This window comes from Pseudophryne corroboree, chromosome 6 (genome assembly GCF_028390025.1).
Source record: "Pseudophryne corroboree isolate aPseCor3 chromosome 6, aPseCor3.hap2, whole genome shotgun sequence".
Taxonomy (NCBI): domain Eukaryota; kingdom Metazoa; phylum Chordata; class Amphibia; order Anura; family Myobatrachidae; genus Pseudophryne; species Pseudophryne corroboree.
The window spans coordinates 696,787,416-696,811,003 of NC_086449.1; the positions used below are offsets into that span (position 1 = coordinate 696,787,416).

The 23,588-nt window shown below is 46.9% G+C and overlaps 1 protein-coding gene across 1 annotated transcript in view; it reads left to right on the plus strand.

The window, feature by feature from the left end:
* HBEGF (heparin binding EGF like growth factor) overlaps positions 1-23,226 on the plus strand; it is a 159,791-nt gene extending 136,565 nt beyond the window's left edge. The window contains exon 5 of the mRNA XM_063928321.1: positions 18,541-23,226. Coding sequence (XP_063784391.1) covers positions 18,541-18,607 — 67 coding nt within the window. The 3' untranslated portion in view covers positions 18,608-23,226. The remainder of the gene's footprint in view (positions 1-18,540) is intronic.
* Positions 23,227-23,588: the final 362 nt, after the last annotated feature.

The following is a 23,588-nucleotide window of genomic DNA, read 5'->3' on the forward strand; positions in this document are numbered from 1 at the left end:
GCTCTAAGCTTAGCAAGACCTCTGCTTCAAGGTCAGCCGGTATTGATCCAGTGGGATAACATCACGGCAGTCGCCCACGTAAACAGAAAGGGCGGCACAAGAAGCAGGAGGGCAGTGGCAAAACTGCAAGGATTTTTCGCTAGGCGGAAAATCATGTGATAGCACTGTCAGCAGTGTTCATTCCGGGAGTGGACGACTGGGAAGCAGACTTCCTCAGCAGGCACGACCTCCACCCGGGAGAGTGGGAACTTCATCGGGAAGTTTTCCGCATGATTGGGAACCGTTGGGAAAGACCAAAGGTGGACATGATGGCGTCCCGCCCGAACAAAAAATGGGACAGGTATTGCGCCAGGTCACGAGACCTTCAGGCGATAGCTGTGGACGTCCTGGTAACACCGTGGGTGTAACAGTCGGTGTATGTGTTCCCTCCTCTGCTTCTCATAACCAAGGTATTGAGAATTAAAAGACATAGAGGAGTAAGAACTATACTCGTGGCTCCGGATTGGCCAAGAGGGACTTGGTAACCGGAACTTCAAGAGATGCTCACAGAGGACTAATGGCCTCGGGAGCTAAGAAGGGATTTGCTTTCAGCAAGTACCATGTCTGTTCCAAGAGGAACCGTGGCATCGGCCTTTAGGAAAGGACCTGCTCCAGCAGGGACCTTGTCTGTTCCAAGACTTACCGCGACTGCGTTTGACGGCATGGCGGTTTGAACGCCGGATCCTAAGGGAAAAGGCATTCCGGAAGAGGTCATACCTACCCTGGTCAAAGCCAGGAAGGAGGTGACCGCACAACGTTATCACCACATGTGGTAAAAATATGTTGCGTGGGTGAGGCCAGGAAGGCCCCACGAAAAAATTTCAACTAGGTCGATTTCTGCACTTCCTGCAAACAGGAGTGTCTATGAGCCTCAAATTGGGGTCCATTAAGGTTCAAGTTTCGGCCCTATAGATTTTCTTCCAAAAAGAATTGGCTTCAGTTCCTGAAGTCCAGACGTTTGTCAAGGGAGTATTGCATATACAGCCCTTGTGTGCCTCCAGTGGCACCGTGGGATCTCAACGTAGTGTTGGGATTCCTCAAATCATATTGGTTTGAACCACTCAAATCTGTGGATTTGAAATATCTCACATGGAAAGTGACCATGCTGTTGGCCCTGGCCTCGGCCAGGCGATTGTCAAAATTGGCGGCTTTGTCTTACAAAAGCCCATATTTGATTTTCCATTCGGACAGGGCAGAACTGCGGACTCGTCCCCAGTTTCTTCCTAAGGTGGTGTCAGCGTTTCACCTGAAACAACCTATTGTGGTGCCTGCGGCTACTAGGGACTTGGAGGACTCCAAGTTGCTAGACGTTGTCAGGGCCCTGAAAATATATATATATATATAATTCCAGGACGGCTGGAGTCAGAAAGTCTGACTTGCTGTTTATATTGTAGGCACCCAAAAAGCTGGGTGCTCCTGCTTCTAAGCAGACTATTGCTCGTTGGATTTGTAGTACAATTCAGCTTGCACATTCTGTGGCAGGCCTGCCACAGCCAAAATATGTAAATGCCCATTCCACAAGGAAGGTGGGCTCATCTTGGGCGGCTGCCCGAGGGGTCTCGGCTTTACAACTTTGCCGAGCAGCTACTTGGTCAGGGGCAAACACGTTTGCTAAATTCTACAAATTTGATACCCTGGCTGAGGAGGACCTGGAGTTCTCTCATTCGGTGCTGCAGAGTCATCCGCACTCTCCCGCCCGTTTGGGAGCTTTGGTATAATCCCCATGGTCCTGACGGAGTCCCCAGCATCCACTAGGACGTTAGAGAAAATAAGATTTTACTTACCGATAAATCTATTTCTCATAGTCCGTAGTGGATGCTGGGCGCCCATCCCAAGTGCGGATTGTCTGCATTACTTGTACATAGTTATTGTTACAAAAAAATCGGGTTATTATTGTTGTGAGCCATCTTTTTTTAGAGGCTACTTCATTGTTATCATACTGTTAACTGGGTTCAAATCACAAGTTGTACGGTGTGATTGGTGTGGCTGGTATGAGTCTTACCCGGGATTCAAGATCCTTCCTTATTGTGTACGCTCGTCCGGGCACAGTACCTAACTGAGGCTTGGAGGAGGGTCATAGGGGGAGGAGCCAGTACACACCATGTGATCCTAAAAGCTTGCTTTTGTGCCCTGTCTCCTGCGGAGCCGCTATTCCCCATGGTCCTGACGGAGTCCCCAGCATCCACTACGGACTATGAGAAATAGATTTATCGGTAAGTAAAATCTTATTATATTGCATACTAGGGTCTCATCTCTGCTGATAAGGTACGTGTCCACGCTGCCACAGCGCTATAAACCCATGCCGACACAATCGCCGGTCTGGGTAGTATACTAGAATGTGCACGCTATCTGCAGGATCCCTGAGAATAGCAAGTGCTACCGTCTGTGCAAACAGGACACCCCAGGGGAAGATTCTCAACATATCCTGGCCCTAGTGGGGAAAGGATACAGCCTGAGAATTCTCTTTTTCCTCATGAGAGGAGGGAAAATTTACCTCAGCATTCTTTCCCTTAAACATGTGTACTCTCGTGTCAGGGACAGATGAGTCATCAGTGATATGCAAATCATCTATTATTTCAATAATCATATATTGAATACCTTATAGCCATCTTGGCTGTAACTTTGCATTATCGTAGTCGACAGTGGAGTTAAACTCCATGTCGATACCAGTGTTTGTTATTATGGATAGTGAGCATTGAGAGACTCTGAAAGTCTCTGTGACATAGGGACAGACCTGGGTAGATTTCCAGTCTGTTCCCTAACCTTTTGTGCAATAAATTCACCTTAGCACTTACACATATCCAAACAGGTGTCGGCGTTGTCGACGGAGACACCCTCTCACACACATATCCGCTCTATCACCTCCTTAGAAGAGCCTTTTACCTCAGACATGTCGACACACGCGTACCGACACACCACACACACAGGGGATGCTCTATTTGAGGACAGTTCCCCCACAAGGCCCTTTGGAGGGACAGAGAGAGAGTATGCCAGCACACACCCCAGCGCTATATAACCCAGGGATTACACTACAACTCAGTGTTTACCCAGTAGCTGCTGTATATACAATTTTTGCGCCTAAATTTATGTGCCCCCCCTCTCTTTTCACCCTTTGTGTACCAGGATACTGCCGGGGAGAGCCTGGGGAGCTTCCTTCCAGCGGAGCTGTGAAGAGAAAATGGCGCTGGTGTGCTGAGGAAGAAGGCCCGGCCCCCTCAGCGGCGGGCTTCTGTCCTGTTTCTGACTAAAAATGGCGGGGGTTTTACACATATACAGTTTTCCAGACTGTATTATGTGTATATATTGCCAAAAGGTATACTTATTGCTGCCCAGGGCGCCCCCCCCCCCCCCAGCGCCCTGCACCCTACAGTGACCGGAGTGTGTGGTGTGCAGTGGGAGCAATGGCGCACAGCTGCAGTGCTGTGCGCTACCTTAATGAAGACCGGAGTCTTCTGCCGCCGATTTTATCTCCTTCTTCTGTCTTCTGGCTCTGCAAGGGGGACGGCGGCGCGGCTCCGGGAACGGACGATCGAGGTCAGGCCCTGTGTTCGAACCCTCTGGAGCTAATGGTGTCCAGTAGCCTAAGAAGCACAAGCTAGCTGCACGCAGGTAGGTTTGCTTCTCTCCCCTCAGTCCCACGTAGCAGTGAGTCTGTTGCCAGCAGATCTCACTGAAAATAAAAAACCTAACAAATACTTTCTTTCTAGCAAGCTCAGGAGAGCCCACTAGGTGCATCCAGCTCTGGCCGGGCACAGATTCTAACTGAGGTCTGGAGGAGGGGCATAGAGGGAGGAGCCAGTGCACACCAGATAGTACCTAATCTTTCTTTTAGAGTGCCCAGTCTCCTGCGGAGCCCGTCTATTCCCCATGGTCCTTACGGAGTTCCCAGCATCCACTAGGACGTCAGAGAAAAAGTGGCTTAAATAACTGGAGCTATGAAATACAAATAAGATAATGCTGTTTCCGTGTAGAACAATGAATTTTATGACATGCAATAATGATACAATAAAGAATCCGCAATGACCGGTGACAATGGTAGAATATGCAATAGGAATAAGAACAGTGGCATCACATCTGCAATGACCATGTTGAAAACTGCACCATGTAGCAGTACCATGTTAAATGGCTCACACTTAGCAAATAGCCACTCAAAGTTTGGACAGGGCTTAGTGTGGGCAGTATTCACATTTACAGTAGACCTACATATACAACTACTAGCTAAAGTGCTATAAGTAGACACAAAGGAGAAGTGGCTTTACAGTGGAAGCGCTTTCTGTCCGCTACAGTAATGACTGGCAGTAGAGCCGTAACAGGACACCGGTAAGTGCAGCGCTAATCAGAACGTCAGAGAATACTCCAATCAGCTGTACACAGGTTGCCGGGTGCCTGTCTAGAGCATCTAAAGGATGCTTCAGCAACGCTGCACAGAAATCAAGAGGTATGGGATGGCGACAGTGTCGCCCGCAGAGCCTTGCACTCCGGTGCTGCACACCGTTGCACACCCCTTGTTACAGCCCTTATTGGCAGCCCCAGGGGGAGAAAACACCTCCTCCTGGCACTGCCAGTCTGGCATGGGGTTGGAAGAAGAAAACTCTTCCAATCAAAAGCAACTGCCAGTGCACTCGCTGTGTGTGGTTTGTTTTTCCTGGAGAGGCTGCAGCCCCAAGATAAAGTTTGCATGTTGACCCCACACTCAGGTTGTACCTGATATAGGGCCTAATTCAGACCTGATCGCTGGGATGCTAATTTTGCTGTCCTGTGATCAGATAGTTGCTGCCCAAGGGGAGTGTAAATGTGCCCATACAAGTGTGTAATCACATTTGTACGCCATGCGAAAATATCCCTCAGTCAGTGGACAGCTGCAAATCAGTTCGCACCTCACTTACCATCGAATGATTTTTCCACCATTTGCAGTGTGTGCGCAGCCCAGGACTTACTCCTACAATGCGATGAGAACGGGCTGATCGGGGCCGGAGCTGATGTCACACACCCTCCCTGAAAACGCTTGGGACCGCCTGCGTTTTCCCTGACACTCCCAGAAAATGGTCAGTTACCACCCACAAATGGCCTCTTCCTGTCAATCAGCATACGAATGGCTGTGTCATTGAAATTTTCGCACCAGCCTGTCGCTGTTTGGTGATGGCTGTTGTTGTTTGGTGACGGCGTGTGCATTGCGGTGCATGCACAAACAATCGATAATCACCCGCTATGTTCGAAAACGAGTGGGAGTGGCTGTGCAGAGCGAGAATCACCCTGGAAGTGCAGTCTCTCCATCTCTTTATGTCATTGTATTCTGCAAGGTGGAAGCATTACTACAGCTATTGTAAGATGTAACATTTCTAAACTTTAGTTGCCTGAAGGATAACCAGCGCTGAGTTCTTTCATGTGATGAACTGAGATGTTAGATGCATGTGATTTCAGGACAAAACAGAGTGATCCTTCTATAACAGGCACTGAAACCAGTGGTAATGAGGGCGAGGGCAATGGCCATAAGGAAAGTGGTATTGGAGATGGTGAAGAACTTGCACATTCTAGAATCACCCAGTGTGTGGTGAAATCTATATAATGACCCTGACCATGCTTACCCACATCACAAGAAGGTGGCCTTCTCACCACAGAGTCCAGGGGCACTCCCTGAAATTCATGAGTCACCTAGATGTTCTGGGATCAGGGGTGATGGGTGATAAAGGAAAGGGTGCCTAACACTAATCCTGCTTCCTCAGCTTGTATCTGCACACTGATGTCTGTTCTGGGCGTACTTGCCTACTCTTCCGGAATGTCTGGGAGACTCCTGAATCTCGCGTGGTTCTCCCGAAGGACAGAAAAAGTGGGCAAGTCTCCCAGAGACTGCCCACTGCTGCCCTCTTCCAGAGTTATGTGGGCGGTCCGGGCAGCTTGATGATGCAGTTTGTGTTGAATCGCGTTATCATGGCACTATCCCCCACTTCACAGTGCTTATAATTACCCCACTGCAAGGGATCATCTGGACAGTCGGCAAATGAGTTTTTGGGTGAGTATATATTCATACCTATAAATTTAAAAATTTCTTGAAATGCTTAGTAAAAAATCTTCACTGATCGCACAGTGGGGGTAATTCTGAGTTGATTGCAGCAACAAATTTGTTTGCAGTTGGGCAAAACCATGTGCACTGCAGGTGGGGCAGATATAACGTGCAGAGAGAGTTAGATTTGGGTGGGTTATTTTGTTTCTGTGCAGGGTAAATACTGGCTGCTTTATTTCTACACTGCAATTTCGATTTCAGTTTGAACACAACCCAACCAAATCTAAATCTCTCTGCACACGTTATATCGGGTGTGGTTCGTTTTATCGACAGTATCTAGGTCGACAATGTTTAGGTCGACCACTATAGGTCGACAGTCACTAGGTCGACATGGATGGAAGGTCGACAGGGTTTCTAGGTCGACATGTGCTAGGTCTAAAGGTCGACATGAGATTTTTTTTTTTTTTGGGTGTCGTTTTCTTCGTAAAGTGACCGGGATCCCAAATTAGTGCACCGCATGGCTCGCCATGCTTCGGGCATGGTGCCTTCGCTACGCTACCGCTTCGCTCGGCACACTTTACCGTTCCAATCGTAGTCCACGTGGATCGTTAAGTATGAAAAAAAAAATGTGAAAAACTCATGTCGACCTTTAGACCTGTCGACCTAGGACATGTCGACCTAGAAACCCTGTCGACCTTCCATCCATGTCGACCTAGTGACTGTCGACCTATAGTGGTCGACCTAAACATTGTCGACCTAGACACTGTCGATCTTCAGACCGGATCCCGTTATATCTGCCCCCCACCCTGCAGTGCACATGGGGGTCATTCCGAGTTGTTCGCTCGCTAGCTGCTTTTAGCAGCATTGCACACGCTAGGCCGCCGCCCTCTGGGAGTGTATTTTAGCTTAGCAGAATAGCGAACGAAAGATTAGCAAAATTGCTACTAAATAATTCTTTGCAGTTTCTGAGTAGCTCCAGACCTACTCCTAGATTGCAATCAGCTCGGTCCGTTTAGTTCCTGGTTTGACGTCACAAACACGCCCTGCGTTCGGCCAGCCACTCCTGCGTTTTTCCCTGACACGCCTGCGTTTTTTAGCACACTCCCGGAAAACGCTCAGTTACCACCCAGAAACGCCTCTTTCCTGTCAATCATTTACCGATCAGCAGTGCGACTGAAAAGCGCCGCACGAACAACAGCAAAACTGCTAAGTTTTTAGTTAAATAACTTAGCGCATGCGCGCTGCGTACCATGCGCATTAAGCAACAAATCGCAGCATAGCGAAAATCGGCAACGAGCGAACAACTCGGAATGACCACCATGGTTTTGACCAACTGCTAACAAATTTGCTGCTCAGAACTAGGCCCAGTGTGCTGTATATCTGTATCGTCCACCCTTGCCATGAACATTTTACAATAGATTGCTTATGATTGAATTCTTGCTAGATGGCTGCTGACTGTATTATTGCTGTTTGCCACAGAGAATGTCCAGGGCTTATTGTTATGAGTGCTGGGTGTGCTTCTGAGTGACAGTTGCTGCAGCCCACCCATATGTGTAAATTTAGCAAGGTGGCTGACTTTCAGGGAATCCTTTAAATAGTAGCGCAGCAGCTAAGTCTGGATCTAAGATGTAAGTCTGGCTAGCTGAACTACATCCTGTCCTGAAAACCACACCAGTCTGGGATTGCTAGAGTGGTCATCTTCTATTCACACTATCATCCGTCTTCTGTGACAGGCTCCACCATTGTGTCGCTGCATATATAGAAAGTTTCATCTAATATCTGTGTTTGAAGAGAACTTTGTTCCATTAGTAACCAGAGGACTTTACACCTAAAGCAACATACCTAATATAGGGTGACTATAATATCTTACCTAATAGTGTAGTAAAGTATTTTAAACTACATCAAAGTGACTGTACTCCAAATAATACAGTTTAATATCTGAGTCATTCCATGCCAAGTGATCTAGTGCAAATGACCTTATCATTTACTTTAAATTTTATTTTCTGCATACAAAAGGGACCCATTTATCAATAATCATATTTGCAATGCGATTTGGGTGCAATATCAGTGCACAAAATCACATTGCAGGATGCTATTACCCCGTTACAGAGGCGGAACTACCGCCAGTGCAACCAGTGCGTTGCACTGGGGCCCGCCTCTGTCCAGGGGCCCAAAGCATGTAATGAGTCAAACTGACTCATTACATGCCGCTGTGCGCTGCGGGCAACCGCTGCCCGAAGCACACAGCCGCCCGGAGAGGAGAGGAGCGCAGCGGCACGGGGGTAAGGAGGAGGAGGGAGGTGGAGGAGGGAGCCGCAGCAGCGCTATACTACTGGTTGAGGCGCTGCTGCTGCTGCCCCTCTGCTTCACTGTAGGCTGTCTTCCGAGAACAGCCTATAGTGAAGCAGAGGGGCAGCAGCAGCAGCGCCTTCACCAATAACACAGTGCTGCTGCGGCTCCCTCCTCCACCTCCCTCCTCCTCCTTCTCTACTGCCCGGGAATCGTGACCAGAAGCTGCACCGAGGAGCCTGAGCCAGCGGAGAGGGTAAGTATAATTCTTCTTTCTTTCTTTCTTTCTTTCTTTCTTTCTTTCTTTCTTTCTGTCTTTCTTTCTGTCTTTCTTTCTTTCTGTCTTTCTTGGGACTGCCTGCCGCAATGTGTAAAAATGGTGAATCTGCCTGCCGCAATGTGTAAAAAGGGTGAATCTGCCTGCCGCAATGTGTAAAAAGGGTGAATCTGCCTGCCGCAATGTGTAAAAAGGGGGAATTTGCCTGCCGCAATGTGTAAAAATGGGGAATCTGCCTGCCGCAATGTGCAAAAAAGGGGGAATCTGCCTGCCGCAATGTGCAAAAAAGGGGGAATCTGCCTGCCGCAATGTGTAAAAAGGGGGAATCTGCCTGCCGTAATGTGTAAAAAGGGGCACGCTGTCTGCCGTTATGTGTAAAAAGGGGACGCTGTCTACCGTTATGTGTAAAAAGGGGACGCTGTCTGCCGTAATGTGTAAAAAGGGGACGCTGTCTACCTTAATGTGTAAAAAGGGGGACGCTGTCTGCCGTTATGTGTAAAAAGTGTACGCTCTCTGCCGCTATGTGTAACAAGGGCACGCTGTCTGCCGTTATGTGTAAAAAGGGCACGCTGTCTGCCGTTATGTGTAAAAAGGGCACGCTGTCTGCCGCAATGTGTAAAAAGGGTGAATCTGCCTGCCGCAATGTGCAAAAAAGGGGGAATCTGCCTGCCGCAATGTGTAAAAAGGGGGAATCTGCCTGCCGTAATGTGTAAAAAGGGGCACGCTGTCTGCCGTTATGTGTAAAAAGGGGACGCTGTCTGCCGTTATGTGTAAAAAGGGGACGCTGTCTGCCGTAATGTGTAAAAAGGGGACGCTGTCTACCTTAATGTGTAAAAAGGGGGACGCTGTCTGCCGTTATGTGTAAAAAGTGTACGCTGTCTGGCGCTATGTGTAACAAGGGCACGCTGTCTGCCGTTATGTGTAAAAAGGGTACGCTGTCTGCCGTAATGCGTAAAAAGGGGGACGCTGTCTGCCGTAATGTGTAAAAAGGGGCACGCTGTCTGCCGCAATGTGTAAAAAGGGGCAATCTGCCTGCCGTAATGTGTAAAAAGGGGCACGCTGTCTGCCGTTATGTGTAAAAAGGGGACGCTGTCTACCGTTATGTGTAAAAAGGGGACGCTGTCTGCCGTAATGTGTAAAAAGGGGACGCTGTCTACCTTAATGTGTAAAAAGGGGGACGCTGTCTGCCGTTATGTGTAAAAAGTGTACGCTGTCTGCCGCTATGTGTAACAAGGGCACGCTGTCTGCCGTTATGTGTAAAAAGGGCACGCTGTCTGCCGTTATGTGTAAAAAGGGCACGCTGTCTGCCGCAATGTGTAAAAAGGGTGAATCTGCCTGCCGCAATGTGCAAAAAAGGGGGAATCTGCCTGCCGCAATGTGTAAAAAGGGGGAATCTGCCTGCCGTAATGTGTAAAAAGGGGCACGCTGTCTGCCGTTATGTGTAAAAAGGGGACGCTGTCTGCCGTTATGTGTAAAAAGGGGACGCTGTCTGCCGTAATGTGTAAAAAGGGGACGCTGTCTACCTTAATGTGTAAAAAGGGGGACGCTGTCTGCCGTTATGTGTAAAAAGTGTACGCTGTCTGGCGCTATGTGTAACAAGGGCACGCTGTCTGCCGTTATGTGTAAAAAGGGTACGCTGTCTGCCGTAATGCGTAAAAAGGGGGACGCTGTCTGCCGTAATGTGTAAAAAGGGGCACGCTGTCTGCCGTTATGTGTAAAAAGGGGACGCTGTCTGCCGTAATGTGTAAAAAGGGGACGCGGTCTACCTTAATGTGTAAAAAGGGGGACGCTGTCTGCCGTTATGTGTAAAAAGTGTACGCTGTCTGCCGCTATGTGTAACAAGGGCACGCTGTCTGCCGTTATGTGTAAAAAGGGCACGCTGTCTGCCGTAATGCGTAAAAAGGGGGACGCTGTCTGCCGTAATGTGTAAAAAGGGGCACGCTGTCTGCCGTAATGTGTAAAAAGGGGCACGCTGTCTGCCGTTATATGTAAAAAGGGGACGCTGTCTACCGTTATGTGTAAAAAGGGGACGCTGTCTGCCGTAATGTGTAAAAAGGGGACGCGGTCTACCTTAATGTGTAAAAAGGGGGACGCTGTCTGCCGCTATGTGTAACAAGGGCACGCTGTCTGCCGTTATGTGTAAAAAGGGCACGCTGTCTGCTGTAATGCGTAAAAAGGGGGACGCTGTCTGCCGTAATGTGTAAAAAGGGGACGCTGTCTGCCGTAATGTGTAAAAAGAGGAATCTGTCCGCCGTAAGGTGTGAAAGGGTCTCTACCTGGTGTAGTGGTGCTACTGTGCGGCGTAATTTGAATAATGGAGACTACTGTGCACCGTTTTAGGAATTGGTATTATTTTGTGGCCACACCCCTTCTCCACGAAGCCACGCCACTATGTATTTTTGCGCGCGCCTACGGCGCGCACTGCCCCTGTTTTGCATGCAGGGCTGGGGCTCCGATGCCGTTTCTTGCACACAGTGCTAAAATGTCTAGTTACGGCACTGTTGCTAGGTATCCATCTCTCTGGCCCTGAGCAGGTCCCCCTCACCAGATCCTCTCCAGGGGTGAGGGGGTGGACTTGGATGGGATGGGAGGGGGGGGCCAAAGCATTTTGTCGCACCTGGGCCCACCGCTCGCTAGTTCCGCCACTGCCCCGTCAGCATGTATAAATGAGTACAGTGCATGCAGGAATCTGTCCCTGCAATGTGCTCATTCCTGTGTCGGTACTCCTGCATACATGCGGTCTCCTGACCAAGCATGTGTAGTGTCCATTGCTGGGGAATGCTCCCTCGGAACCTCCACCCTGGTGCTTTCTGCTACAATGGGCTAACCCTATCTTCAGAAGGCGTTAGCTGCAGGGCCCAAGGGCCAAATTCAGACCTGATCGCAACAGCCAGGGGCGGATTGGCCCTGCCGGGACGCCGGACCAGATTCTGTTTAGCTGGTCCGGTCGTCCATTCAGTGGCCACCCGTCATCCCTTAAGCTGACCGACTGCCGCGATCGGAGCTAGGCTGAGCATGTGCAGCTGCAGCAGCCCCCACATAATCCTTTGCAGGGCCAGGCCATCAGTCACTGCTGACGGCTCCGCCTCCAGCCTTGTGTCTGCCTCCAGCCCCAGTCACAGCAGTCAAAACGGGAGCCAGCAGCCAGCCGTTTCCTGCCAGTAAGTTCAGTAAATGATTTCACAGGCAGTATGTTCATTAAATGAATGTCACAATGATATACTATAGTGTGCCTGATATATATATTTAGGGGTATATGCCGGAATTCGACCGTTTTTAAATTCGACACAATTCGACAGTCAGACACCCTCCCGCCGGGACCCGAATTCAACAGTCCCGCTGTTGAAAAACGGACCAATTGACGATAGTGTGCGTCCTGGATTCGACTTCATGGACGGCACAAAAGTGTTTAAAAAATCAAGAAAAAAAATGTGTGGGGTCCCCCCTCCTAAGCATAACCAGCCTCGGGCTCTTTGAGCTGGTCCTGGTTGTAAAAATACGGGCAAAAAATTGACAGGGGATCCCCCGTATTTTAACAACCAGCAGCGGGCTCTGCGTCTGGTCCTGGTGCAAAAAATACGGGGGACAAAAGACGTAGGGGTCCCCCGTATTTTTCACACCAGCACCAGGCTCCACTAGCTGGAGAGATAATGCCACAGCCGGGGGACACTTTTATACCTGTCCCAGCGGCCGTGGCATTAAATCCCCAACTAGTCACCCCTGGCCGGGGTACCCTGGAGGAGTGGGGACCACTTAAATCAAGGCCCCCCCCCCCCCTCCAGCCACTCAAGGGCCGGGGGTGAAGCCCGAGGCTGTCCCCCCCCATCCAAGGGCGGCGGATGGGAGGCTGATAGCCAAGTGACAAAATAAAGAATATTGTTTTTTGTAGCAGAACTACAAGTCCCAGCAAGCCTCCCCCGCAAGCTGGTACTTGGAGAACCACAAGTACCAGCATGCAGGGGGGAAACGGGCCTGCTGGTACCTTTTAGTTCTACTGCAAAAAAAATACCCAAATAAAAACAGTACACACACACCGTGATAGTAAAACTTTATTACATACATGCACACCGACACATACATACTTACCTATGTTGACACGAAGTGTCGGACCCCTTCTCATACATTCTAATACATTTAATTCTGTATCGATATTGAGACCTGATGGATTTAAAGTTTTCAATTCAAATATCCATTTGCTGCTGTTCTTTTTTAACTCTGATACAATGTCGCCCCCTCTCCAGTTCTTCTTGATTTTGTTGTATTGGTATAAATTTTATTCCTGCTGCATTTTTTTTTTTTAATGAACTTCCAAAAACTGATTAGACAAGCTATGAGTGCTTAATCCCTTTTTAATGTTGTAGATATGTTCTGTAAATCTTATTTTGGCTTTTCTCTGTACGATCAAACATCAACAAAAAAATCAACCCAGACCGTTTTTCTGTAGATATACCCCTAAATCCCACAGATGATTTTTTTTTTACATATATTTTTTAAACGGATGTTGAAAATCATCTGTTCATAAATATGTGATTTAGACCCTGAAACACGAAATCGTTCAAAATCGACCCAACATTGACCCAAATCGACTATTAGTAAATAAACCCCTGCATATAGGTCACCCTTGAATCTGTGAGGGGCAGTAATCCATGGATATCTGATAGCAAAAAGCTGTTGCGGATGATTGACCGTGTGTGACCTCCCTCCCCATCCCCCAAGAAAAAAACAGAAAACAAATCCATCGAAAATCCAGTAGGTCAATCCTAATTTTTTTCTTGATTGAAAAATCCAATTATTTCTGTTATGGGAGTGCAAAGACCTGTAGATCTTCAGGGTACTGTGGCTGCTTGGTGGCTGTGGCTCCCTGCCTGTGTAAAGTAACCATCAGAAATATATAATATAGTGACGAGTTGGGGTAATTAGCTTGGTAGAGGGGTGAATTTGTGCAGTGTCTAGGTGTTCAGACAGGATCCAACACAGCTTTTCAGGTAAACAAACGTAATGATGCTTTACCTTCAGTATGAAATCAGGTGAACAGAAAATAATACCCCTTTTACACCACCAACATATAACACGGGTTATGGCACATGAAGGTGCATAACCCGTGTTGCCGGTTGGTGTAAAAGGGTCGCGTTGGAATAATCTGGGTCGAGTGACCCGGTATTCCAACTCGTGTAGTTTGCAGGGTTGAACACGTGTTCAAACCGGCAAACTGTGCAGTGTAAACGGGAGCCGGATCGCATGATCTGGCTTCCAATTTACAGTGTATGTGCGGGCGGCGCTTGGAGATCATGTGATCTCCAAGCGCCACCCCTGTCGCGTCACCGGTAACGTCACCACCCTGGCAATATGCTGGGCTGGTGACTCCGGTGGGAAAGCGGGCTGACGCGGGTCGCACCCAGATAGCACCCGTGTCAGACTCCCGACTGCGACCCGCGATTTTAGTCTAAAAGAGGTAGAACAAATGCCTAGCCCCATTCAGGGCACTTACTTCTTGGCCCCTGACTATAATTGGGCAGCTAGCCTGCAAACATAAAGTTCAAAGTCTTTTTAAAAGTTAGCTAGCCTGGCATGACTTGGCCACTGGCTTCTCACACAAAAGTCTCAGGGGCTGATTCAGACCTGATCGGCGATCAGGTCTGAAGTGCGCATGTGTCGGTGCTGCAGTGTGCATGCGCTGGTGCTGCAGTGCGCTGGCGCATGCCAGACAGTCGGCAGCTGTCGTAGCCCAGCGATCGCCTCTTCCTGATTGACGACAGGCAGAGGTGGTCACTGGGCGGGAGGGGGGCGGTCCGGCGGCATTTAGCCGCTGTTTAGGGGGAGTGGTCCAGGCAACGAAGGCGTGCCCGGACCATTTTGGGGGGGGGGCAGACCGCGGCGGCTGCGTGATGTAACACAAAGTCGCTGCGACCTGGGAGGAGCTGCGCTGGCTGGGCGCTACTCCTGAAGTACAAAAGCATCGCTGCTGTGCGATGCTTTTGTACTTGTACGACAGGGTAGGGCCTGACATGCGGGGAGGGCTGGCCCTGTGCTGGGCGCCCCCTGCATGTCAGTTTGACTGATCGTAGATGTGCTAAATTTAGCACATCTACGATCAACTCTGAATCACCCCCCTCAGTCCTGTCTCTGACTACTAGAATCCTGGCCTCCTCGCCTCCTTGACTTTGGCTGCACACAGCTGCTCCAATGTACAGCCTTCCAATGTAGCGTCTCAGATATAGTCTTGGTCCTGCTTTTGCAGGTAATATAGGCTCCACTTTACTCACATTCAGCAACACATAGCTCAGTCCTTGAGTTTATTGGTCTCCCATCTCCTCCAGGGTTAGGCGCAGGCCTCCTGACCCTCAACAGCTCCCCTGCATACTGAGCTCTGACTGGCTTCCACAGTCCAACTTGGGCTGAACATACAGGCCCCAGCCTGTTCTGTCTGCAGCATCTTCCACACTGACTCTCCGCTCTGCAGCAGCCCTTAGGTGTGGTCACACCTGCTTTTTCTCCTCTGTGTGGGCGGATCCCTCCAGCCACACTCTGAACACGTGTCAGTAATGCCATTTACCTTGGCAGTACTGCTGCTGTTACCTGTCATGGCACACATTCTGTATACGTTGTGTTTATCACACCATCTCACTTCTGGGCAAGGACCACCTTGTTTCAAGTTTTGTCTAGGGATACAGTCAAAATGTTGACAAAGACAATGTTTTCATAATGTTGACACCACAATGGCGACAGTTATGATGTCAAATGTTGACAGGTGAAATGTCGACATTGGCATTGGCAGAATGTCAGCATTAAAGTTAGGCTGCGGTCAGGAGGGTTATGCTTAGGCTGTGGGGAGAAAGTTAGGGATAGTCTGAAGAAGGAGTTGATGTAGGAATAAGGGTTAGGGCAGAAATACTTACTGGAACTCCGAAAGATTGGAGCTCTGACCCGGAAGTGACAATCACATGACTTCCGGGACCCAGAAGACACTGATGTCATTGCTAAAGCGGGTTAGTCACCACTGGGCATCAGGGATGATATGTCAACATCCTAACAAAATGATATTTCATCACTGTCTGACATTATCACCATGTCAGCATTCTAATGCTGACATTCTGACTATGGACATATCATGCCACACCCTTTTGTAGAGACAACTTCTGTATTTGTCATTCTCACACTGCTACATTTGCATGTCACACATGCCGCATAATGCTGAAAATTTCTTCTCAAATCAGTTAATTCTGCACAAGGACCTTCACAGGGGTGGTGTAAGAGAGGAGGGGGTCTTGTCCATCCTCCATGCGGCTTTCTTCTCTCACCGGTGCGGTTGGGAAGATTAATGGGGGTAATTTAGACCTGATCGCAGCAGCAAATTTTTTAGCAGTTCGGCAAAACCATGTGTGCTGCAGGTGGGGCAGATATAACATTTGCAGAGAGAGTTAGATTTGGGTGGGTTATTTTATTTCTGTGCAGGGTAAATACTGGCTGCTTTATTTTTACACTGCAATTTAGATTTCAGTTTGCATATACACTGCACCCAAATCTAACTCTCTCTGCACATGTTATATCTGCCCCACCCCCCCTGCACTGCACATGGTTTTGCCCATCTGCTAACAAATTTGCTGCTGTGATCAGATCTGAATTAGGCCCAATGTTCGCTAATTCTATGTCCACTTAAAACATTGTGCTAACAGGGGTGTGCCAATGGACACATTGGGCCGGTGGCATTGCTGAGAAATATTTTGGAAAATTTAGGAATACTCGGGCTCCCTTCTCAAATAGGACTCTGGATGGTGGTCACAGAGAGGATTTATTTGTAAAGTGATTGACAGGGACCGCTTGGGGGGTAGTGGTGACTTAAATGAAGGAGTGTCACAACCATATGTGGGGTGTGTTTCAGCCTGCGACTGCAATCCCGTACACAGTAGATATGTCTCAGGCGTCATACTTCCAGCAGCCATGCTACGCAACTGTAGGGCTATTCAGATGTTCACCCAATGTGCGTCCGATGGTTGCTTCTGTCTACAACTCCCGGTGGCAAGGACATCTGTATATTGTAGCATGGCCGCTGCATACAACTCACAGCTGCAAATACACTGAATCAGGCCCTTTGTAGAGATGCATAGCACAACTGTGGAGCATTTAAAGGCACATTCGTGCTGAAGGAGATTACAAGTCTGGGGCGGAACACATATAAGGAGTGTTTGGATAAGAGAGACCAATACCGAATGGATATTCATGTTGATCTGATCTAGCATACCCGGGAGATGGTATTCTTAAAACCTGTCAATTAGGCAGGCAGGCGATATGAAAACTTTACGGAATACTGTGCTGCAAAATTTTCTAGTCAACGAGATGAACTGGTTTTTAAATATTTTATGGCACAAATGATGACTTTGAAATAACTTGTGTTTTGCATAATCAAATTAATATGGGATGTGTTGGAGAACACTACAGAGTAGATAATTGCTTTATTTTGTCTTTTTTCTTTTAGAAAGGTGGACCAGGCACACGGTAGTTACCCAAATAGAGGTTCTGAAATATAACAATTTGGTGGAGAACAAACCCATGGGGTAATTGTAACAGGGTCAGAGTTGCCAAAGGCCCGGGGATTCGTCCGAGAATGGCCGTATTTTAAAAACGGCAATCATTTAGAAGGCAAAACCAGGTTGATTTTGCTTTGTAAATGATCGCCACTTTAAAAATATTGCCATTCTCAGACAAAATCCCAGACCTCTAGCAACTCTGACCCTATTAAATTTACCTCCATGTCTTTGGTAGAACATGCAACGGAATGAGCATACTGCATAACAGTACAGACCGTGATACCGTATATCCATGGCCAAAAGAGGTGGATGTCACTAAGATATTGACTTAATTGTAGTACCAGCAGGAAGATCAATCTGTGGGAAAAGGGCCATTAATTGAATAGCCTTTCTCTGTGTTGCATGGATTTTTGCCAGCAATTAGCCACGGGGTAAACCCTGCAACTAATTGAATACCCATAAAAGAATTAATGGTGTTTATATGCCTGCTGACACTCTGTGATTAGTCAAGTGACAGCTGCCTCTGATTGGTTGATGGATGTTGTGGCCCAGCACAACTACTGTAATGTGCACCACTGTGTCTGTTTTGGCTATAACTTTTCAGCTGCTTTATATATAAAGACAACTGACCCAGGTATTAATAGCTGATGGAATTCCCTACACATTGATATGTAACGGAAAGTGGAATGCACAAAATGTCAACAAAAAGCCACAAAAAAATGCTGTATATGCTGGTGATGCAAGACGTATGGCCACCACTGTATAATGTGTCCGATATCCTGACCATAATAAATGCATAAGTAATAAGGGGCCTGATTGAGAGGTAGACATTATTTGCATCAGTGTTGCATCTTTAGATGCAGCAACAATGCGAATATAGGCTAATACCATAGGAGGCGTCTGAAGAAAAAATACACCTCCTGCCAGCATCGCAGATCTGAGGGCTGTGTCCGAAGATGCAGCATTGGTTCATCATCCTGACCATCGATGATCGCAGCCATCGGCCATCTGAGTAAGCCTAGGCTTCCTCAGAATGACCGCCGGAACTCCTCTGCTGGGGCCAGGAAATCTGCATTGGATGATGCAGACTTTGGCCTTGGCAGGCCCACAAACCGGGGGCACCATGTACCCATTTTCTAAAATGGTCCCCTGTTGCCGCCCACTCCCCACCTCCTAATAGCCGCAGCCTGCCAATTAGTCTGCATTTTAGGGGACACTGCCTTCTACGACACAGGACCTATTCTGCATATGTGCAGTTCTCCCGCCATTGGAGTTGTATTCAAGCAGTCGGACTCAATGATGGTAATAGAAACATGCTGCCATCCAGTACAACTTGTGATGGATATTTAATATTTTATTATTTATAGTATGACTTAACAATGTGTTTTGTTTTGTTTTTCCCCCCAAAGGTACCACAAAAGAGGAGCTTATAATGTGGAAAATGAAGAAAAGCTAAAATTTGGAAGTCCTACATAAAGAAACTTCTGTTGCAAGAAAATTATTATAAATTATGGATATTTCAAATAGACTTTATTACGGGTTGCTGGCAGATGGAATGAACTGTACAGGGTGACACCACCTCAATGACGTATATCCTGCCTGAAGATGGAAATAGTTCTGTATTTATTGTCCGTGTACAGTTTTGAACGTCTAATTCTAGCAGATTTATAAAACTAAGGCTGTAGCTGCCGAAATGCAATGATAGAAGTGACAGATTACAACTACAAGATGCCCCGGTACTGTTCTGGATTTTGCTATCTATACGTACATACTTTTTATGCTTGATCACTTAGAATTCTTTAATCCCCTTGATCGCTAGTTAATATTATTAGCAATTATAACTGTAGTAAAAAGAAATGTTTCAGTTTATTAGAATTAGACAGTAATCTCTGTCTAAAATTCACTGGGGGAATTCAGCTGTAAGTAATGATGGAGCTATTCAGTTGTTTTGCTGAGGGGCGTGAGTGCCGCGGGCGAGCATTACTTATCGCGCCCAAATGCATCAGCTGCTGGTAGTGCAGTTTGGACACCCATAAGGAAGGCTTTTTTGTGCATTTCGAGGGAATCGAGTAGAAATATTTCTTAGTATTATTACATTTTATTTGTAGGGCGCCACAAGTGGTTCAGAGTGATGTACATACAGCACACAATAGAACAATACAAGGTAAATATGACCTCGCATTACAGTAGCCAAAACTAAAATGGAAAACAAATAACAATTCGCACCACAAATCTTAACGCACAATATGGAATGTTAGGTCAGCAAAGGAGTAAATGGCGTCTTACTAGGGGAGTAAGCCGCTATGAGAGATGAACGGCTACGATTGAGAGGAGGTATGGTTTAGATGGCCTCTGAGTAGGTGAGGGCTGTAGTAGAAGTGCAAGAGAAGAGGGCTGTGTGAATAGGAGAGAAGAGGGCCCTGCTCTGAGGAGCTTGCAATCTAGGGAAAGAGGGGAGACAGGTGACGTTAGGTGTGAGCAAGGGAGGGGACTGAGGGCAAGAAGTAAGGGTAGAGATGACCAAAGCACAAGGCAGGGGGTGGGGGGAAAGACCTCGAGACATGCGCTGGATCTGCAAAACAATTGAATTTTGGCACCCCAAAAAAACAATTGAATTCCCCCCACTATATCTATTGCCAAAGTAAAACCTATATACCACTGGATTTTTTAAACAGGAAATGTCTGGCTCCACTTGCTGTCCTGGGGCCTTGCCATTGTTGTCATGTAGCCTGATACTAAGTGAGGGTGTTTCATCTATCATTATCTTTGTTTTTCATCAGTTGTATATTATGCTATGAGGCATATTTACCTACTTTCCCAGAATGTCTAGGACTATCCAGAATTTTGAGTTCTGTTGTAATCTCAAGAGAGTAGCCAGCCTCCTGCATCCGCCCACTTCTCTGGGAAAGAGTCCTGCATCCGTCCACTTATTTGAGGAAGCCTCCTGTGTCCAGGGCCGTCTTTTCGTATAGGCTCAATGGCAGTTGCTCAAGGGACCCAGGAGTATAAGGGCCCTAGGCTGATAGCTGAGGGTCCCCTTTTCCAGTGATACCAGATTTTTGAAAATTGGCCCTGGGGAACCGGAGATATCCAACTTCAAAACAGTGGTCCCCATCTGAGCCTGTTCATTTCTGACTTAAGAGTTTTTCTCAAAAGCTGGGACTCTCTTCTTTCAGTAGACACTGGCAGCTTGTTTCTACTATGCCCAGACCCAGAGATATCAGCCTTCCAGCAGCTGGTCACTGCTCGAGCGCCACACGCCTGTTTATGAAGTTTTATATTTTCGTTGGTGGATTGCTCTGGCTACTGAACTCTGTTCCCCAAGTCCCCAGGATCTCCTGAAAGGTGGGACATTCTAGTTGTTTTATCCCATTGAAAACTATTTCCGGGAACTGGAGATATCTGTAGTCACGAAGCTGCCCTCATACCAGATAATGATGAATATTATGCCCACTCCACTATCCACCCTTATCCTGCGTATTAAACACCCCCTACCACCGTGGAAGTCATGTACTGGGGACCCTTCATTCAGTCCAATGCCCCCTTCTACAGTTTAGTGTACTCCATTCTGCCCCACCTTCCACCACCTGTGCAGTAAAGGAGTAATTAACAGAAATTACTGCTCCAGGTCCTACATGTTGAGTGGAAGATAGAACACCCCCTTATCGCCAGCGGGACATCAAAGCTGTCGCTCTTAACACCCCACCACCCCTATTGCTGGAGGATGGGTCGAGGGCCCCAGTGCATTGCTTTGCCCAGGGGCCTACACTGCTGTTAAGCCGGCCCTGCATGTATCCACCCACTTCTATGAGGAAGTCTCCTGGATCCACCCACTTCTCTGAGGACGTGGGTAGAGGCTGGCTGGTTTCTTGGGATTATGGGAGAGCTCCCCAAGATTTGTGTGGGATACTCCTGGACATTTCAGAAGGCGCATATAACATCATTGTTGCCACCCCCCCACCCCCCTTCCCGGCTTCAGAATGCTACAAGTTGCAGTGTTTTACAGTGGCAGGTGGAGCCACCATGATGCAATTCACATGCCCTGTGCATCATCCCACCTGGGCCGCCACCACTGGCATCTCTCGGGAACCCGGTTAAAAAAGTTGGTCAGTAGCTATTAGACCATTTCTCAAACAAAAAAAATCCAGCACCATTGTTAATACTATTTTATTATATGTGATGTGTTTAACTAGAACTTCAAATAGTATATTCTGTGAGCATCCGGGATGTATAATGTGGCATATTTTCAAAGAAAGGTGCTAATCTATTCAACATATACATCTAATATTTCATGTATGGTTTTGGTTTAGTACTGGTTGTAAATTTTAAAAAACAAAAAGAATATTTTGGCTTATAGAAGAAAACCCTAAAGGAAAACTATTATTAAAGATAATTAGATTTGTTCTTATTTAGAACTAAATAAAATATAAGGGCCTGATTCAGAGATGGAAGTTACTGCACCCTTTGGCGGGTGCAAAAATATGTCACTGCTAGTTTAAGCCTTACCTTTGTGCAATAACATTTGCCGGAGAGTGCGAGCCCTAGGGTAGCCATGTTCTGTGCCCCTGTAAGCAGTAACATGGCTGGGTGTTCAAGACAGCCCACAATCGTCGCACCATTGCTCAGCACACATCGCGCTGAGTGCTGAGCGGTGGGAGAGATGTGTGCTGAGCGGTCTGTGCTAGATCGCTCAGCACACATCTCCCCCGTGTGTACGAGGCTATAGACTAAACCTCTTCACGAACAGCAATAGCAGCATTGTTTTACTTAAATATAGAAGAGGAGCACTTTATCAAAATAAGAAATGGTATCCGGATGATAGGTCGAGAGTCAAAAGGATGACACCAAATGGTCGACAGGCATATGGTCGACATGGTCAAAAGATCGACATGACAATGGTTGACACAGCATATGTTTTGACATGAGTGTTATGTTTTTTTTAATCAATATGTTTTTCATACTTTATGTGGACTACGATTGGGAATGGTAACTGCCCTATCGCTTGCCATGTGAGGGGATGCGGTTCACTAATTGGAGTTCCACATACTAGAAGGGAAAATTTGACACAAAAAAAACATGAAAAACTTATATCGACCTTTTCATGTGTTGACTATTTTCATGTCAGCCTTTTGACCATGTTGACCATTTGGTGTCGACCTTTTGACTGTTGACCTATTATGCCATAACCATAAGAAATATAGGGCCAGATTCAGAGGTCTTTGCTGGCATTGCAGATCCGAATGCTGGGTCTGAAGACTCCACGGTCACCATTGCCGCCATTGCTTACTCAGAATGACCAACAGAATGCAGACACTGGCCTTGGAGCACCTACCAAACTGGGGTGACCACCAATGTTTTGTAAAACGTCCCCCGTCTCGCACTCGATCAGCTGCTGCACTGTAATCTCGCTTGCGCAGAGCTCTCAACATCGGAGTTGTAAGCAAGTCTTTGGGTTTGCATACAACTCTGAATCAGGCCCATAGCCAGTAAATTTATTTTTTTCCACTGAAATATAAAGCACATTTAACTATGCTTGCTCTTACACAATGTTTATCTATTTACAAATAGTTTTCCTTTAGCATTGTTATTGTGTGGTGTTTTTGTATAAAAAAATGAATAGAGAAACCTACTCCTTTTATTCCATTTTTAAGTTCTTTTTTTTTTAAAAGTCATGTGTAAAAGATGGTAAAGTATGTCCTGTATGGTTTCCGGTATGAATGGTCGACCATGTTATGGTCGACAGTCATTAGGTCGACCACTATTGGTCGACATTGACATGGTCGACATGGACACATGGTCGACACATGAAAATGGTTGACACATGAAAGGTCGACACATGAAAAGGTCAACATGAGTTAACCATGTGTCCATGTCGACCATGTCAATGTCGACCAATAGCGGTCGACCTAATGACTGTCGACCATAACATGGTCGACCATCTGAACGGATACCGTCCTGTATAGGAGGGCAATAATGGTTCTCTGAATTTTGAAGAAAGAATACTGTTGACAAAGGTGCCTAATTTATGGAAATGTATGTGTACATATAATCAAACTTTTTATTAAGTTATCTAAAATAAAAAATGAAATAAATTATTTTTTTGATAAGTATGTTTCAATGAGGAGGTATTCCTAAACAATAATAATGCCTATTTGCCTATGTTGTGGCGTACTATTAAACATCTAAGTTATTAAGAAAATTATCTTTAGCGAGGGTGTAAAATAAACTAAGTTACCATTGATGTAAACAAATTGTGGGTGACCTTTTTATTTTTTCAATTTTGACCCCTCAGTGAAAGGAAGAGGTCCAGGTTGGCACCAACTTCAGGAGGTTTATTTTCATTGTGATGACATGGGGTAATTAGCTCGGTAAAGGGGGTATTGGTGCAATGTCTAGGTGCTAAATCAGGAACCAAAGACGGCTTTTCTGGCGAATAAATTAAATAATTACGTTTACT